Below are 20294 nucleotides of genomic sequence, written 5' to 3' on the forward strand. Positions count from 1 at the left end.
CAGTGTTCTGACATGTTTCTTTGGAAACCAATAAGAAACACGAAATACGGGCAAACAAAACACATGTTGATGAAGGAATGTGAAATTCTCTTTCAGTTCTGCATTCTGAATGGATAAGAGGCAACCTTTTAGAAATTATGGTGTAGAAGGGGGAATTTATATCAATTTTCCATTTGTGCCATCTTCGTAGTTAAATTTCCAAACATCATATTCACTTTTCTGAAAGGGGATTCTTGGGTACAATATTCTAGAAATTCCACTAAATTGGGAGGCAAAGATAGTTGCATGGAATTATACACTACCAAACCTACAGGGGAAAGTCAACGAATAGGTGAACAAAACTTTAGAGATGATTTCTAATTGTTGGTCATTTCGCCTGTCTCCTCAAATGATTAGAATTCTTTTATACAAATCCACAGTTACAAAACAGAGTCACAATTTGGTGATTCCTCAGCCAACTATGTTGCTCAATGCCTTAGGCAACTATTGTTTCTTCTTCTTTTCTTTAAAAACCAGAATGACCTTGTACATGCACCTTTGTGAATCAGAACTCAAACTACATTTAAAGTTTTCATGTAAAAAATATTTTGATGAAATTTTTGTTTGATTTTTTTTTTTCTCGAATGCTATTTAGTTGCATAAAACTCAAATGCAGATCTGGGATTGGGCAGGACGTTTTGTTCATTTATGTTGTCATTGCCTCTATATTCAGTCACCCAATGCAGAACAATGTTAAGCAGAGTGATATGAAACCAGTCATGACATAATTATCCAACCTTGTTTTTATGACATCCTAAACTAGTTACCTAGCAAGACGATGAGCATCGAATAAACCCCTAATCAGAATTAGCCTGGGGTTACACAAAGGACAGAATATCAGCTGACCAAGACCTCTTTTCTCCCCCATAATGGCGAACAGAGAATTCTCATCCTGATACTGAGAACGTGGCTGTATAGCAGCCTGAGGGAGGAATAGGAATCAAGAAATCTACAAGGCAGGGCCAGAGATTTCACAGGCTCCGTTCAAACGTTTAAATTCAGCTGATTTAAACTCAAGGAGGAGCACAATTATTCTAGCCGATGTTTTTGATAACTTCAGTATGTGTTAGGAATAAGAAGAGAGTATATGTGAGCTTATATATTTATATTCTGAGATTCCAGAAAGCTACACTCAAGGTATCGTTTTTAAATAATGGTGATATTACAGGTAAGACCATTCAGTATGATCTCTGATCTTTTCAGTGACAGTGAACATTTTATTTGTAAAATTAATATTTCTCTGTGCCAACCAAATTGTTTTTATTCTCACTGTAGAAAAGGATCCAAAGCTTGTCTCAAAAATTGAAGAGTTCTAGTCTAGTGAAATTACATTCTTACCCAAGTTCTTCTCATTGTGTGAACTGAAACAGAGATTGCCAGGGTTGGAACTGCTCTTTTTCCTTCCTAATATACATGAAAGTTCCTGACAATATATTGGCAGATTAATTCTTTGCATAGGAAAATATATTAACCTGGCAACATTGCTATCACAATCCTTCTTATAAGATATAATGAGTAGGATAATTGTTGTGCTACAGTAATTAAGATCTTGTGCTTTTAGTAACTGCCACAGAAAAGTTTTATATAAGACTGAGCCCTTGATTAGAACCCAAAACATTTGCTGCTGTTTAGCCAAAATATAAGATTCTTGAATGATCTTTGAGAAGGTGTGGTGCCGGGGGGTCTGAATTACACAGAAGGTCATAGAAATGGCCCACATCATTGCATAATGCAGAGGCTCCACAAATCACACAAAACTTCTCAACATTTCCCAGACCTAAACCAATGACCTGGAAGAACACAGGAGGATTTGCCACTTCCTCAGCATATCAAGACATTTAAAGATTAAATATTATCAACGCAGTCAATTTTTAAAAAAATAATCCCTAAGTTTCAGGGTAACACTATTTCTTCTCCATCTGTAACTTCCTTTTTGATTGAAATTTATAGTAGTGCAAATAAGACAAAGGAACCCTGAGGGAAAATCTTCGAACTTTCTCTTCTAAAAGACTAAACATCTACAGTGGCCATAGAAACATGTTGGATAATTTGTCATCACTGAATAAAAACATTATCATCTTACACACACAATAATGGGACACACAAGGGCATGCTTTGTTATTCAGGAGAGCTGAAGCCTCAGGGGCACACAGGGGCCATGTGTTTCTATATACAGCAAGGCAGACCAGTGACCAATGTTAATGTTACGAGTAATCAGATCTGTGCAAAATTTAAAGCTTTGAAGTTGTCTGGATTTCTGCCTCTAGACTTTGTGTATCACATCCTCTATGGCATTTTCTATGGGAAAGTTTTACAGTGTCCGAGGAAAATTCACAGTTTCCTTCGACATCCCTGGAGGCTCTTTCCCTGAGCTCACTGGTGTGGGCACAATGCCTTTCTTAGCTCATGTGATGCCTCCTTTCATTAAGAAAAACACATTCACTTCTTATTTCCTATGCAAAACACAAAATTATAAATATGTTTATAAATTTTAAAAATCTTAGAAAGCTGATGCCAAAATCCTCCTTGTCACCTTTAGCTTTTGTTTAAAAGAAAGGTTTTGTATCTCAGTCATATCCATTTTTTAAAGAATGATAGATGGATTTTTAAAAACACAACCATTAGAGATTGATTATTTGAGTAGAGTTCACTGACAACAGTGGTGACGGTTCACATTTTACACATATGTGTGTTTAATAATCAAGAACATTCTATGGGGAGGTTACCTAGCAGACAGGTAGTAAGAAGCAGCAGCCCTAACTAATTAGCAACCTCTATAATGCCCTTGTAACTACCTTTCTGAGAAACTCTAAGCAGAGACTTACTGTCCTTCTGGGATTACTACTCTGTGTTTTTGCTGTGGAACATGCAGCAGGACATGGTACTAGGAGGAATTGCGGAGTGATGTTAATTAGAAAAGACAACATGAACGGATTAATTGTCTGCCCTGGCGCTGCTAGTGACTTGGACACTAGAAGACAGAGATGTTTTCTTGGCATAAAAACAAAGGTTTTGTCATCTGTGTGGAAACACACTATGTTGGTAGCTTCATTTAGCATTCACGATGGTAATCTCATTGTTTGTCCATTACATAATCATTAAACATAAAAGCAAACTCGGCTATTTTTTTGTGAGTATAACAGAACGTCAATAAAAAGATGTTCTATTTCTCTACTGGTCCCTTTCACTGTTGTTTTTGTTTGTTTGTTTATTTTAGATGGAGTTTCACTCTTGTCACCCAAGCTGAAGTGCAGTGGTGCGAACTCCACTCACTGCAACCTCCACCTCTAGGGTTCAAGCAATTCTCCTGCCTCAGCCTCCTGAGTAGCTGGAATTACAGGGGCCCACAACCACACCCAGCTAATTTTTTGTATTTTTAGTAGAGACAGGGTTTCACCGTGTTGGCCAGGCTGGTCTCGAACTCCTGACCTCAGGTGATCCGCCCTCCTCAGCCTCTCAAAGTGCTGGGATTACAGGTGTGAGCCACCTCACCCAGCCCCTTTCACTGTTTTTTGATAGGTCTTTGTTATTAACCCTATATTCAGAAATGTGATGGATCAGAATTAATGATATTGATACTATGGCAGCGAGCAGCATCATAGATACCCTCTTGTTATTTCCTGGTAACCTGACTGTTTGGTTTGAGATACTCTTGGGGACACCCACCTTTTCCTGTCTTTTGGCAGGACTGATGCCTATGCGGTAATGCCAGGGGTGAGGTCTGTCATTTGGAAGCAGGGAACACTTTTCGGTGTTTGAGCTGCCTCTCACTCCTTCCTATTGCGAAGTAGACCCACTGGTAAGGGCATCAGCACTGCCAGCCCCATCAAAGCTGAAATCAGGGGTAACCACTGGGAAAATCATTTTATGAACAAACTTCTGAAACACCCTGGAGCAGGCTAGTTCTGAAACCCTCCACTTATCCAAGCTCTGCCTGCCCAAGACAGCTGGTTCCTCTCTGCTGATGTTAGGTCATCCCTCTCTCCATCTCCTGCTTTCTGAATCCTTGTTATGAAAAACTGACGTCGGGTCCTGCTTCTCTGCAACTGCTCCATTATTCTGATTGCAATCTTGCAATTCTTCTGCTGTCCCTCCCGTGTGGCCCTGTTGAGTGATGCTTGCCTCTAAGCTCAACTCTCTTTTTCCTGCCCCACTATCCTTGTGTATTCATGAGAGACTGACTCGCCGTCGGTCACCTCACCTCCTCCCTCCTGTCGTGATGGCCCTCTTGGTGGTAACCATTTTTTAAAGTATAGAAGAAAAATCCGTTCATAAATCTTGCTTCCTATGATCACTTCCTCCATGCCATGTGGTTGCCCACTCATTCGTTTTTGATTCAAAGAATCATCCACTTCTTCATGACTGCTAAATACACAGAAGAGATTCTCCAACCTTCCTACATGATTAGTTCTATCATATTCAGCCTGCATCCACACGGCAGGCTCTGTGGTCATCTGCAGACTTTAACGTCTACATGGACAACCCTTCTGAGCACCAACCTCTGGTTTCCCTGGTGGCTGGCTGTCTATGGCTCCTACACATCTGAGGACCACACTGAGCACCACTGGAAACTCCTCCAGCCCTGTGATCAGCCCTCGGATGTCCTACACACCAGCAGTGTCCCTGACTTGCATACTCATCTGTCTCCAGGGCTCTCCCTCCAAGCCCCGGCCTCTCATCCTCCGTCTCTTCAGAGGTCTCTTGGCCCATTCCGGCTCTCACTAGCTCCCCAGCCAGGATGCTGTGGCAGGCTATTTTAGAAATTTACTAGCTACTACCCCGGATTTCCTTACTGAGAAAGTTTTCTTCTGTCCTCTCTATTGTTCCCTCTTTGCAAGTTTCAGTTCTGGGAATTTCTTTGATCCTGGGAGTGCCTGAGATATCTGCAGAAAGGCAAGGATCCATGCTAATGCTCATAATCTCTGATAGCAACCGGGCGCCACTGCAAATCACCAGTTGCTTCCTGAATGTTTTGTGACGCCTCTTTACATCCCTATAGCAGCTCTTCAAAAATAACTTCAATCCCCCCAGGCCTCCAAACCCCACTGCTTCCTGCCTTTATTGAGATGATGGATGTCAACTCAACTTGAACTCTGTCAATATGCCTCTTATCCTCCTGAATATCTTGGAAACAAGCCCCCTTTCTTATCCTCTCCCTCCATCTCCGAGGACTTACACGTCTCCTTTCTGGAGCTCAACTCTCCCTTGGATTCCTCCCTCATTTCCTGCTCATTCCACCCAGAATTCTCTGCTATCAATTCTCGAATGGCTGCATGGACTTATCTTCTAACAAGGGGAGGTCCCTCTGATCTGCCCATCACTGATGAGTAAGCTCTGGGCACTCATCACAGTTGCTGTGGTATGGTACAGTTTGAACTTTTACTTGTCAAATTCCTTCCCCACCGGTCATTTAGGCACTTAACCCTAGAAGGAGAGCTAACGGCCTTGACCAGTTAAATAACTTGTCAGCCAATTAGCTCTGTACATGCAACTGCACATAGCACATCGATGCAATGTCCACATGCTCTCAGTATTTCCAGAGTGGGTCTCATCAATGCCATTAGAATTAGAAGAGTCTCTGTGGGCACAGCCGTGATTACCACATGGAGGACAAGTAAGAAGACCAGACCCACGGTCCAAACGCACAGCCTCCAGCTCTGGCTGTCACTAACCATCCAGGACTCAATTTCTTCCAAATTGATCTAGACTGGATCAGAGCTAAGGTTTGCTGCAGTTCTGATCCTACCAAACTCTCTCCATGGAGTAGAAGAGAGGAGCTCTCTGCTAGCCACTGGATATAAAAACAGATGCCCTCATTCCCCTCTCAGTTCATGCACTGTTCAACAGGGAGCTTTTCTTAAAGGAAACATATCTCAATGCCAGATAGAGGGATTTGATCAGATGCTCACCTCACCACTCTGGGGCTTTATTTTCTAATGAAGGCAAATGTGCTTTGTGGGATCATGATATTAGAATGTTGGTTTTTTAGAGTTAAAATTTTAGTTGTTTAAAGAAAAAAACTCTTCTTGTATGTAGGTGAATGCCCTATTTGGGAAGAAGGCTGTGGAAGAATATTCCAAATCAAACCTTTGTTTTTAAACCTGCGAACATTCATCTCTTCCCTGGCCCGCCCGCCATCCTAGCTGTTGCTTTAAGGCCAGCAGTTGCCAAGCTCATCTCCCAAGGACAGCAGGGCAAGGCGTAGCTTGGCGGCATTGCCATTACCTGTGATGTCTTTAAGGGTTTCCGTGTCGCCAGCCCTTTCTGGACTCACGGATGAATGCACACAGGACACTAAGTTTCCTACTATGTCATGAAGTGAGGTAAAATTCTCTAGGTTGAACACATGCATATTGAGCGGTTCACTTGCTATTTCTTTTAACGCTCCTTCATCTGCATCCTCAACTCCAATTGCAAACACGTTAACATCAGCAGACTTAAGTCCCGCTGAGGGCAGAGCCAGGCCCTCCTTTGAGTGTCCATCAGTTAACACTACGATAACCTGAGGGACTCCGTCACCGGCCCGGCTTCCAGCAGCCTTGGTGAGGTGGCTTTGCATTACGTATTCTAATCCTTTTCCAGTCTGATTGGCTCCCCCAGTGTAAGACATGTTGGAAATATGGGAAAGGACTTCTTGTTTAGTACGATACGTATTTAACAGGAACTCGGTATGTGGGTTTCCGTTGAACTGGACCAGAGCAAAATGGAAATCATTTTCTCCCACAGCTAAGGATTTTACAACATCATATAGAAACTCTCGAACAAGTTGGAAATGTTCCTCTCCAATGCTCCAAGAGGAATCCACTAGAAATATTATATCAGCAGCGGCACCATTTTTGACATCTTTAAAAAAAGACATTGGTTTAGATTTTTCTACTATTTAAGCAATTACTTCCTTTCAGTGTAAAGCCTTCCTAAACAAATTTCATTTACACTATACTGTTACTAAACACTGCACACCTCACTGGTAATACAGGAGGGTAGACTGACTTACCTGCGAACCAGGGACCTGGGCCCATGCACTCAATAGCTGCTGGCGCCCAGTCACTAGCCCAAGTTCCATACGCAGAGACCACCACGCATGGGCCAGTAGCATGTTGCAGATTAGGGAAACAATTTCCTGGGCTGTCTTTACCTCAAGCATGATTCCTTGTGTCAGTTTGAGCCCCAAGACCCACCTGATTAAACCAAAAGGAAGTCTTATCACAGATAACCAACCATCATTTTATAAATTCATTCTTTAGTTTGGAATACGAAACTGGGCCTTGGCAGACGGAAAAGTGAAAATTGCTATTTTCTATTCACTAACCCCCAATGCTTTGGGTAATTTGCATGAAAAATAAATATAATAAATACATCTTCTCTAAGTGTGGAGGACCTGTGTAAATGAAGAGAAGGGAAAGGACTTATTTTTTCCAGATTTTTGAGCATGAACAAAGGTACTCTAACTAGTTACTGCATATTTTACAGAGCCAGAAAAGTCTTCATAGAGGTCAAACATTATCTATCTCATTCCCAGATGAATCCAGTTCTCCCTCAAGTGTAGGAACTCGGGGTATCGGGCTGTCAGTGGCCCCAGGAGGTGCCCTCCTGCAGCTGTGGGCCGGGCTTGCTCCTGGACTCTACTTACCTCGGGCTGACCTGATGCCCCAACCCACGTTCTTGTTCCATTGAAGTGACACTAGACTCCCCTCCAGCTAAGAGCAACCTGGCCTGGTGAGAGAATCCCTCAGAGGCCCAGCTCTCCAGGTCAAGAAGAGGGAGACCCACCTCAGTACTTCCCAGCTTGCAATGCGTGAAGCATTTCCCACTTTTCTAAAACTCTGAAATCAAATTCTCAGTAGGGTTAATTAGAATCCATGTTTTTAATTCATTTTGTGAAACAGAAATCTTAAAGATCCAATGATCCCAGAGGAAAATGCCTTTCTGCATCAGGAGTTAGAGAGAGTGATCTTTGCTTTTTTTCAGGGAAAATAGTTTTGACTCTCAATCATTGACTTCTCCCTATTTTATGTGCTCAGGGACCAGCCAGTGCCAGAAATGTGGAAAATCCCTTCAGGTGGTAAAACATTTGAGATACAAACTTTCCACTCACATCCAATGTAAAAACAAATCATTTTCAAGCCAATTCCAAGATACTGAACCCAAGTTTTAATAAAAATAGGTCATCTGTCACTGGATAAAGAGTATCTGAAAAGGTCTGTAATCCTGTAACTATCATATCTGACTATCCTATAACAAATGGCTTAGCTACCTTAAAAACATATCTAAGCTCTCTGAGAGCTCCTGATGTCTAAGATCTAAAATCAAAGAATGCTATTCCTTTTTACAAAATCCAGGACATTTTTGGTTCTTACCTGCTTGCTGTTGTTGGGCACGAGTTGTGGGAAAGCCTGAGAGAAAGAGGCAAAAGATGGCCACTAAGGGCAAATGCCGACGTTTCCTCATTTTGAATTTGTCTAAGCACCAAATATGAACCTAAAAGAGAAAATAAGGCAAAGGGAATGATCGGTTTTTGACTCTCATTATGCAAAATCCCTCAAAATCCCATGCTTTTTACATCCTTTTTAGACTTCCAAGAGGACTTTGTATCTGATTCATTCTTTGGACCAGCAGCAAAAGGATGGATGATAAATAGATGATAGACTGATAGCTAGATAGACAAGTAAAGATTTAGATACATACATGCACACATACATGCATATATAAAAGAAAATAAGAAAAAAGGAAGGAAGGAAAGGAGGGAAGGAAAAAAGGAAAGAAGGAAGGAAGGGAGGGAGGGAAGGAAGGAGGGAAGGAAGGAAGGAAGGAAGAGAGGGAGGAAGGGAGGGGGAAAATGGGAGGGAGGTAAAGAATAGGTGAATGAGAAGTGAATAGACAGAGCTCTCTGTCTAAGGTGACCTCAGACCTCTTCTTGTTGGCAGGACATAGATCACGTATAATGAAACTGCTCACCTTCCTCACTGGGCATTCTTAAACACAGTTCAAAGAACACAATTACATTTCTAAATAATAGGCTTTCATAGCAGTTTCTTCACAATCTGAAAATATTCTTTCTTTTTCAAATTACTAATTAATGAATGAAGAATTTATCCATTATGAAAGTTGGTTTTGATTAAACATATAAATGAGAATTTTTTATTCTAGTGACTATTACTTTGGCCACAGCTAAAAGCTATGCAATTAAACCTTTCTTTTCCTCCCAAAGTAACATAGGCAGCAATTTGGAAATAGCATATTCCTAAGCAAACAGCAGAATGGAAATGGGTCAGCAGTAAAGGCACTGATAGACACAAAATGTGTCAGGTTTTGACATCCAGCTTAAGTTTGTAAGTCGTGTTTAAAGGAACCTCAGAGGAAAGCTTCAGTTTGTGGAGAGAATGGACATTGCCCAAATCACACCAAGTGCAACCCAACCACAGCAGCCCGGACCGTGTCAAGCCTTGTCTGTTTTCTCTATTACTATTTAGCATTTTTCCTCCAAGGAAAATCGCCATATACCAACCTCCAGTCTCACAATGGAATGAGCCGAGGGTGATTTAGTTAGTAAGACTGTGAAGCCAGACCTGGAGGCCCTGTTGCAGTCTCCCATACCCACACACCTCTGGGGGCTGCCCACAGGATGCCCTGCCAGCCAAGTTCACGTTCACATAAGCTCAGTAGTGTGTGTCATCAGACCTCTCCCCTGCCAACACCTTCTCTTCCTACCTCAAGACTTTGTGACAGCCTCTTCACTCTCCAATCTCCAATCTAAGAGATCAGCTTGGGGGACAGGGTCTCCCTTAAGACCCCTCCAGAGAGCTGGCCTAGGTCTTTCTGTCTAGGCTGAAGTCTCCTTGCCAGGAAAGCATCTTTTTTCTCCTCTCCTTGACACAGGATTCTAGTTTCCCTCAGCTTTTTCTTAGAGAGCCAGGGCTGCCCACAGGACCCTGTGCTCAGAAGGGTCCAGCGCTCAGTTTGATGTCTTGGTGTTGCTATCTTGGAATTCTTAAAACGTCTGAACAAGAAGCTCCTCATTTTCATTTTGCACTGATGTGCATGTCAGTGACTCTTCTTACTCAAAATGGCCAGGGGGTTCCCAGTTAGGAGCTCTCTGGCCAGGGGTTCCCTTTTCATAGGTTTGGGTAATAGTATTGGGGAATAAGGGCATTGGCGACACAAGTAGGCTAGGATGTTATCAAACCGCTGTTTTTGATGCCATGCTATCAAAAGTTATTCAGCATCTACTATGTGCTAATTGCAGTTTTTCAAAATTTTTCGTAAGGTGCTCCTCACAGAGGCCTGGAAGGGAGGCATGGCTATTGTTGTCTCTGTGTTACAGAGGAGGAAATGGAGGTTTGTTTATCTTTACATTATTTATTTATCTTGTCTTGTCTTATTTATCTTTACATTATCCTTAGAGGTAGGTGCTGATCCTCATGCTTACAGGAAAAAAATGGGGTGCAGAGAATAAGTGGCCAAGGCTTACAACTATTCAAAGACACCATGGTGCTCAATGGCACCTACCACACCAAGGGTTCATGAGATGAGAGGACAAAAAGAACATTTTTATTTCTCCATGAAAACTCCACGATTCCACAGCAACTTTGCAATCAAGTTCACCAGCCTGAATTTGGGCTTTTTAGGAATCAGAAAAGGAGTCAGTGATGTTGGGGAAAGACGAGGTGCCTGGAATCAGATCAATCTGGATCCTCGATCCACCACACCCTGCCTCAGGCAGGTGGTGTACTTGCTCACAACCTCCGTTTCCTCCTCCATAACATGAGGACGATGATAGCCATGCCTCTCTTCCAGCCCTCTGTGAGGAGCACGTGGCAGGCTGCTTGCTGAATGCCTGACGCAGAATGGACTGTAAATGAACTCTAACTACCCTTCTCCAACAAGGTTGGTTGCATCAGCACTTCCCAAAACGCATGCCATGGAACACCCATTCCATGAGATGTTCTAAGGGGAAAAACAGGTGTTCCATGAGCAAAATAGTTTGGAAAGTGCTATCAAGCCTCCTTCTGGAAAAATTACAATATACTTTAATGTATAGCAGTTCTAAAAAATAAAGAAACCTGCTGTACTTGATTTAACCCAGAGCATAGCTAGTCACATCTCATGAAACAAACTGTACACTTTGGGAGCACTGGACTATTCCTCTCAATGTCTAATTTTGCTAAGTTCTTACTTCTCTGAAGCAGCAACCAAAGGCATCTCCACCTGCCCAGTTCTCCACTGAGCCCAGGTCATTTGCAAATTTCTGTTCTCTCAGACTCGATTAACTGTAAGTGAGACCCATGTCCCTTGATGGTGGAGCTCACCACCTCCCTGTGACCCAAGTGAGAGGGTTAGAATGGGTTGGTGAGTGAAGTTTCCTCAAAGAATCCCAGGGGAGGGACCAGACTCAATCTCATTATTGGCATGAGCTTTCATGACATTAGTCAATATTGTCATTTTTTCTTATACTGAGTTTCAGGAAGTACTATTTGATACTGGAAATAATATAGTGTAGACTACAGTTAAGTAAGAAATTAGATTTGATTTAAGAAACTGAAATAGATATAATCTAGACTGAGTTATCGTCATCATTTCACTGTTAAGGCTCAAAGGTTAAAAAGAAGTCTGTTTCATGGATTACAGCATGTAAAGGCATCAGCATCAGGGTGAATGAAAATCAAAAACATCTTTCTGGTTTTTAAGTATATGTCAGATTTTAAAATGTGACTTTTTTCGTCTCATAATTCTAAGCCTCCAAGTGCTTCTAAATTGGTTTTATATCGCCTGCATCAGGAATAATTTGACAATTCCCTGAAGAAAGAGGAACTGAGAGCAAATCAGGCACATGAAATCGTTTATACAAGACTTCGGAAAGACTGATAAGACTCCATGAGATCGGTAAGAAGTGAAGACGATAATGCACCGACAAACTGAATAACTAGGAAAAAACAGATACATTGCCTGAAATATACAACCCACCAAGACTGAATCATGAAGCAATACAAAAGTTCTGAACAGACTTAAAACTAGCATGGGGTTTGGATCAGTAATCAAAAACCTTCCAATGAAAAAAAGCCCAAGACCAGATGTCTCTCCTGGAAAATTCTACCAAACACTTAAAGAAGAATTAAGACTAATCCTTCTCAAACTTTTCTCAAAAAAATTAAGAGGAAAGAACACTTTCAAAGTCATTTTTATAAGGTCCTTATTACCCTGAAACCAAAATCAAAGACATTACAAGAAAAGAAAAATACAGACCAATATCCTTGATGAACACTCATGCAAAAATTCTCAACAAAATGCTAGCTGACCAAATCAACAATACATTAAAAGGATTATGCACTATAACCAAGTAGAATTTATTTCTAGAATGCAAGGATGTTTCAACAAACAACAACCAATCAATGTGATATACCACATTAACAGAATGAAGGGGAAAAAAACACATGATCATCTTAATTAATACAGAAAAAGCATTTGACAAAATTCAGCACTTTTTCATGATTTAAAATAAAAACACCCAACAAACTAGGAATAGAAGAAAATTACTTTAATACAATAAAGACCATATATTAAAATCTCACAGCTAGCATCCTACTCAGTGGCGAAAAACTGAAAGCTCTCCTTCTGAGAGCAGGAAAAAGGCGAGTATGTTCTCTCTCGCTATTCCTATTTAACGTAGTTCTGGAAGGCCTCACCAGAGCAATTAGGCAAGAATAGTAAATAAAATGCATCAAAATTGGAAGGAAGAAGTAAAATTAACTCTGTTCGTAGATGGCATGAGCTTGTATGTATAAAATCCTAAATACTCCACATATTTTTTAAAAACTATTAGGACTAATAAATGAAGTCAACAAAGTTGCAGGTTATAAAATCAATAAACAAAAGTCATTTGCATTTCTATTCACTAACAGTGAACTATCCAAAAAGGAGATTAAGAAAACAATCACATTTATAATACCATCAAAAAGAATAAAATACTCAGAAATAAACCTAACCAAGAAAGCAAATACCTGTGCACTGAAAACTATAAAACACTGTTGAAAGAAATTAATGAAGACAAAAACAATGGAAAAGCATCCCATGTTCATGAATTTGAAGACTTAATATTGTTAAAATAGCTATACTCCCCAAAGCAATCTACAAATTCAGTGGAATATCTATCAAAATCCCAATGGCATCTTTTGCAGAAATAGAAAAGCGATACTAAAATTCATGTGGGATCTCAAAGGACCCTAAATAGCCAAAGCAATAATGAGGGGAGGGGGAAATAGCAAAGCTTGAGACCTCACACTTTCTAATTTCAAAACATAAAATGAAGGTAATCAAAACAATGTGATGCTGACATAAAGACAGACATATGAACCAATGGAACAGAATAGAGAGCCCAGAAATAAAACTCATATATATGGGGAAACAAGAGCCTCCATCGTATGAATGTTCCTCAAAAAACTAAACACAGAATTATCATATAATTTGCCAATCCCACTTTTAGGCATATCTAAAAGAAGTGAAAACAGGATCTCAAAGGTATATTTGCACATCCATGTTCATTTCAGCATTATTCATAATATCCAAAAGGTGGAAACAATTTAAATGTCCTTCAGTAGATGAGATGAATAGATAAAAGAAATTAATTTCTTTCAGTAGTGTTTTATACTTTCTAGTGCACTGTTTTTTTCTTTCTTGGTTAAATACATACATATATAGGATTTTTTTTGCAATTATGAAATTGATTATAGATTTCCATCCACTTTATCACAAACCGTCTTCCAGGACTGTGAAGCTCAGCCACATTATGAGCATAGAATATGGCAAAATGCCTGTCTGTATCATTGTAGGTATATAATAAATATTTGTTGAATTCATTAACTGCTATCCCTACAGTTCTCCTAGGACTTTGCACTGTTATTACACCACTTATGTTGTAATTTCCTTTGTTTCTTTCTTTTTTTTTTTTTTTTGTGAGACAGGGTCTCACTGTGTCACCCAGGCTGGAGTGAAGTGTCACGATCACAACTCATTGCAGCCTCAACCTCCCAGGCTCAAGCAATCCTTCTTCCTCAGCCCCCTGAGTAAATGGGACTACAGGCACACACCACCCCACCCAGCTAAGTTTTGTATTTTTAGTAGAGACAGAGTTTTGCTATGTTGTGCAGGCCAGTCTTGAACTTTTGAGCTCAAGAGATCCTTCTACCTTAGCCTCCCTAAGTGCTAGGACTACAAGCGTGAGCCACTGCTCCTGGCCTACTGTATTACACTCTTATACATGCCACATACAAAGAATATTATTCAGCCTTATAAAAGAAGGAAATCCTTTTATCTACCACCACATGGATGAAACTTGAGGATATTATGCTGAGAGAAATAAGCCAATCACTAAAAGACAAATACAGTACTTTATAATTCCATTTATATAAAAGTATTTATTCCATTTATTTCATTCCATTATTTATTTAAAGATATTGTTTCATTTATTTATTTAAAGGTATTTATTCCATTTATTTAAAGATATTTAAAGGCATTAAAGCCGTCAAAGTCTTAGAAACAAAACTTAGAATGGTGCTGGCCGGGGCTGTGAGGAGGGGGCAGTTGTAGCTACTGTTCCACTGGTATAGAGTTTCTGTTTTGCAAGATCAAAAAGTTCTAGATCTTTGTTGTGCCACAAGGTGCATATGGTTAATACTGCTGTACTGTCCACTTAAACATAGTCAAGAGGGTACATTTTATGTTATATGGTTTTTACCACAATTAAAATAGAAATGAGGACAGGAAATATCATTTGCCAGATTTTAAAAGCATGGATAACTACCCCTAAAACATAGCCATCAATTGAGCAGGAATGATGGGAGTGCATCATCTCTTTTTTGAGGTGTGACAGAGTTTAAGAGCGAAGAGGATCAAACAATACATTAAACATCCTAAAGTTTGTCTCTGTGTGCCTGTATTCAAATAACACAACACTTGCCCTTGCTTCTAAATAAGACTTGGAAAAGAAGAAGAAAAGAATATATGTCATGCAAAATGTTAGGGTTTGGCAAAGAAGATCAGAGTCTCATGAAAGTGAGAAAGAATCTAATAGGAACATTTGGACCTGGTGGAAACATGGCTTTGGCCCTGACTAGTATCCTCTGAGCTTTGGAATCAGCTCCACCCAAGGCCTGAGCTTTTGTATCTCTGCCTTAATCTTCCTCTTTCCCCAGGTGCCCCCATGGGCTCTGCAAGTCAATTTACGGTTGTCTGTTGTGTAGCACAGGAATTCCATTTTTCCCACATAGATAAAGAAACCAGGGATGAGGATGATCTAATGTTCTCAGTCTTGCCATCTGAAGATTGATAGCAGAGGAGAGTCTGTCTGGCTGATGAGTGATATGACTTTGCCATGAATGGAGCAGTGGATTAGTATCCAGATGGACCACTTAGCAAAAGTACAGAGAGCCACAGAGAGTTATTGAGGCTGCCAGTCAAGGACAGAAGCTAAATGGGTTCAAAGGAAACCTGAAGCTCAGTCCCACGGATTTGTCATGAAATTCCTCCTGCCTGAGGTCAGGCCAGTCAGGCCCAGAGGGAGAAGCTGGAGTTCAAATCTTGTGGCCCAGCTATGAGGAAGACAGTACACAGTGTGGGCCCTAGGCCTGACCTGCCAAAAATTGGTGAGGTGGAGAAAGATGAAGCCATAAACAAGGGAATGAACTCCAGGACCCATGTGGCTTTGGATTTCCAAAGAAAGTCAACAAAAAGTACCACCTGTGATGAAACAAATCTACCCTGTGATTCAGATTCTGAGAACTTGAAGGCATGATCTCAGCAGCTAAAATAGAACCACCTGTCAATACAGCAGTATCTTGGAAATGTATCAACAGTGAGAAAGGAATACTGTTCTAATGATATTCAGGAGGCCAGTCATCAACAGAACACATTTCTTTCTGCAACAAAGTGACAGCAATGAGTGGTGATAATGGCAGCGTTGCAAAAGCTCAGTCCAACTGTTTTGCCTTGCAATGGTCACTGCCTGTTGGACATGGATATATATTAATACAACGTAGAAGAGCAGTCTCCAGTGCTTGTGCTATGGTTTGACGATGCTCCCAAGTTTTAGCCCTGTCCCAGCACAGCAGGGCTCAGGGCACCCCTGACAGGCTGGACTGCCTGGTCTCCTCCCTCCACTTAGGATGACCCTACCCACCGCCCCATGCCATAGCCCCAGCTTTGCCCCTTCACTCTCTAGGAATCCCTCAAGCTCATGCAACCCTGGGAACCTTCCAGACCTTTCCACCAAGCTCTACCTTTCTTCCCTACAGTCTGTGAGACACATGCCTGAGTGTTTCTTTAAAAAAATAAAAATAAAAAAATAAGCAAGTGCAATATCTAATTTTTTGTATGACCTCAACTAAATAACGATATATACTTTAGAATAATATAAAAGTGCATTTTATATGTGCTATTCTTGATTCTTTCTATCAAAGTTGAGCATCAAATTTTTGAGCAAAGATAAGCTTCCTGCTAAATTCTTTCCAGGAATATGGCCTGTTCTTTCCAAAACAACCGGTAATATTGTAACTGGTCTAAATCAATGTTTTAATATGGGATCAACAGATTCAAGGGGTCTATCACCCTCCCACAATTGACTGCAAAACTGCATCTGTGGATGGGGGTTTTCCTGGGGATAAAAGTCTATGTTTGTACGTGATCCTAAAAGGCAATTGTGCCACTCCTCACGCCCCAAAGTTTAAGCATCACTGCTTCAATCAAAAATTTTAATGCAAATCTTCTGGAAGATCCAGTTCAATTATTTTAAATGTTTAATCCATGTTCAAGAGGCATGATTTTAAGTGATATTTTTGTTTGTGAATGAGAACACAAGAATATTATAGAGTCTCTCTGTAAAGCATTTTGCCTTTGAAATCCAGATTAAAAAAAAAAAATAGGGCAGGCGATAAGATGAGACCTGTTCCCTCACTGTTGAGTCTGGGATGGCTGTAGACACTTCTGCAGGGAGCACTGACAAAGAGCATAAGTGAATTATGCCTTGAGCAGGTTTTGCTAATGGTTTTCTTAACCATTCCTACACCTCACACAGTTGAACACCTTTGAATCCACTGATTCTGTCACATATAAAGCATTGAGTGGGCTCACTCTGGGGCAATTCCAAAATTACCTTTCTCGTCTTCCAGAGTGCTCAGTACAATCTACATAGTTACAAAATAAAACCTGGGAAGTCTTTCTAAGACATCACTCACTTACTTCAACCATTCTGTGAATAAAATAAACTTTTAATGGCTGAAAATCATATGCAAAGATTTTTATTTTCAAGATGTGAATCTTTAGAAGAATAGCCCCCTCAAGGAGACACTTCCCACTGGAACACACAGGAATGGGATAAATACACTGCACACAGGAATTCTTTTTTCCAGAATATATCCAGATATTGAGGGAAGAGGAGGGGAGGGAAGAGAAGGAAAGGAGCTCTTCCAGCTCTGAAAAGGACAGAAGATGATGCCTGTAGGACAATATGTTACCCAGGCTCCACTGATGACTCAGAACCCATATGGTTCCACTGAGCTGAATTCCCAGGTGGGAAAAACGCCTTTGGCCCCACACACTGTCCCGCCATCAGGCGGGAAGCAGGTCTTGTGGCTCATGGGCTCCTGGCCCAGCTGGTGAATATCTGCTGATATTTTCGTTTACAATTAACTCTTTTCTATTGTTTTTTATGCCCTGGAGTCTCCATTTTTAAAAAACGAAATTCCCTGGCAGCAAATTTTGGAGAATTTTTTCATTTAGATTATTAAAAGATGTCAAACACCTTCTCCCCAAATGACTGCCCGACCACTTTAATGAGGGGGAATGAGGCAGCCATCCCCCCTCACTCCCCGACCACCACCCTCCCAGAGGAAGGAGAGAGGAGAGTGCTAGTGACATGTCCTGGGCTTCTGTCTGTGGGTGGGATTCCATGCCCTCCTCCCAACTGCCCAATGGCTGATTTCCCTCCATTTTATAGCTGAAAAATTGAAACCCCAGAAAGGCAAAGTGATTTTCCAAAGTCACATAGATAAAACAAGGTGGAACCAGAATCCTAACCCAAGTTAGCATTTCCAAAGCTCGAGGGAAGAACCCCGGGAAACCCTAGAGGCTGTGCTGGATTTGGCCCAGATCTCAAGGAAATTCCCCATGTCTTTTGGGGAAAAAATAGACTTCCCTCATGGTGACAAACCACAGATTCTATGTCAATAGAATTCGGCTCTCTGCTATTATTCTTTCAAACATGAAAAAAAAAGAGTCAGAATTGGCTGCTTGAGACCCTTGGGCTGGAAGGGGTCTGTTCCTTCATCCTAGATTCTATGTCCTAAAGGCAACAGATTCAATAAGAGAAGTTCATCACATTTTCATTCTCATCTTTCTATTTAGGATTACTCATCTTTTTGTTTATTCTGCCTCATTCTAAAAAGGATTTGAGGTGCCTTTTTCCATTTAGTTTCTATCCCTGTGAAATTTAAAAGGATACCTCTTATTATAAAGGTTGCCCTACATGGCCCTTCGACATAAAATCATATTCAATCATATTCCAATGAATATGATTTCCCAAACTATTTTGCAATTCTGTAAATTCATTTTCATTCAGCCTACTTAAAAGTTTTTTTTTTTTTATTTTCCATGTCTGGAAATCTTTTTTAAGAAAGAGACACACACATGCACACAAGGAAATAATTTTAAAACAAAGACTCAAATAAATCCAGAGCTCCCATTTTGAAGTCATTTATTTGGTTTTCTCCAAGCACTGCTTTTTAAAAATCAGCCGGTCTCTCCTGTCAAGTTCTGGGACTCCTGTTAGTTCCTAATCATCCTGTTTAAAATTCGAGCAGTGGAAATAGCCAAAGACCATAGTGGGAGAGCCGTGCACACTGACCGTGTAATAAAAAGTCAAATTTCAGTAAATTTGAAGCACTCCTCCACCCCTGCCTTTGCCATACCCATTCCTAGACTGTTAGAATGCGAGCTCCCCATTTCTTTCTCTTTTTCTCACTCTTTCTCTTTTTGCCTGAATCTTGGGAAAGAAGACCCCATTCTTGTCCTCAGGGAGGAAGCTGAGAAAGGATTTATTAAGTCCTGCAGTTAGAGTAGGAGGAGAGTGGAATTTAATATGCTCTTGCTGTTTGGAAGACCCAAAGGAGAATCCTCAAAAGCAAATGTTTTGGAACAGCTCCAAGAAACCCTCCAAACAAATACATCAAATTTTGGTTTTCTTACATTTATTTTACAACCTGGATTTCATAAATTTTTTTCTTCCTTTTTTTCTTTCTTTTTATTGAAACAGGGTCTAGCTCTGTCATCCAGGTTGGAGTGCAGTGGCACAATCAGGGCTCACTGCAGCCTCAACTTCCTGAGATCAAGCAATGACCCCACTTCAGCCTCCCAAGTAGCTAGGACTACCAGTGTGGGCCACCACGCCCAGCTAATTTTTTTTTTTTTTTTTTTTTTTTTAATTTTGGTACAGACAAGGTCTCACTATATTTCCCAGGCTGATCTCAAACTCCTGGACTCAAGGGACCCTCCTGCCATGGCCTCCCAAAGTGCTGGGATTACAGGCCTGAGCCACCACACTTGGCCTTCGAATTTCTATTCTATGAAAATATTCTAGAACAATAACCCATTTGACTCAAACTGAATGGGTAACCTGTGATAGTAACATTTTAAAACTCTCCTTGTCAGGCAGGGTAACTAGACCTCATTTGTCACCTACTGGGGTCTTTGTTAGATATGGAGTAACTGACTCGAGATCTTCAGCTCTTCTTTGTAAAATCTAACAAAACAACACCTGTTCTGCAACTCATGGGTTATAACAAAGCAATGCAGAAAGAGAGGGCCTGGACATCCCCTAGCGATGCCCCCACTCTGTGAATGAGAGCACCTGTAAGAACACGCCGCCCACCAGCCAGGCTCAGGCCAAGCTCCTCAGAGTCTCCTTCCCATTACAAAGGCAACTTTAAGAAACTTCAGATTAATTGTCCAGATATTTGAAAGATTACTTTAAAACATACTCCTAGCATTCAAGATAATAACCATGAACCCATATCTGGTGTGATCTGAAAGCTAGACCCCACCATCCACATGTAAACCACATTCCACATTCTGAATTATATGGCAGCCAGACAAGATTTTGTCTGCATTTATACTGCTAATTATAAACATCAGGCAGAGACTAGTTCCATTTCAACGTTAAAGAAGAAGGTGCATTAGAAAACGCTTCAAAAGAAATTGCACAAATGCCCACT

The 20294-nt window shown here is 40.7% G+C and overlaps 1 protein-coding gene across 1 annotated transcript in view; it reads right to left on the minus strand.

The window, feature by feature from the left end:
* The window catches only part of COL6A3 (collagen type VI alpha 3 chain), a 91561-nt gene that overhangs the window by 65156 nt on the left and 6111 nt on the right, over positions 1 to 20294 (minus strand). The window contains exons 2-3 of the mRNA XM_012434148.2: positions 8397 to 8517; positions 6265 to 6882 (exon numbers count right to left, since the gene is read on the minus strand). Of these exons, the coding sequence (XP_012289571.2) occupies positions 6265 to 6882; positions 8397 to 8487 (709 nt within the window). The 5' untranslated portion in view covers positions 8488 to 8517. The remainder of the gene's footprint in view (positions 1 to 6264; positions 6883 to 8396; positions 8518 to 20294) is intronic.

The sequence above is a fragment of the Aotus nancymaae genome, unplaced genomic scaffold (genome assembly GCF_030222135.1).
Source record: "Aotus nancymaae isolate 86718 unplaced genomic scaffold, 86718_ANA_hifiasm-v0.15.2.pri h1tg000031l, whole genome shotgun sequence".
Classification (NCBI taxonomy): domain Eukaryota; kingdom Metazoa; phylum Chordata; class Mammalia; order Primates; family Aotidae; genus Aotus; species Aotus nancymaae.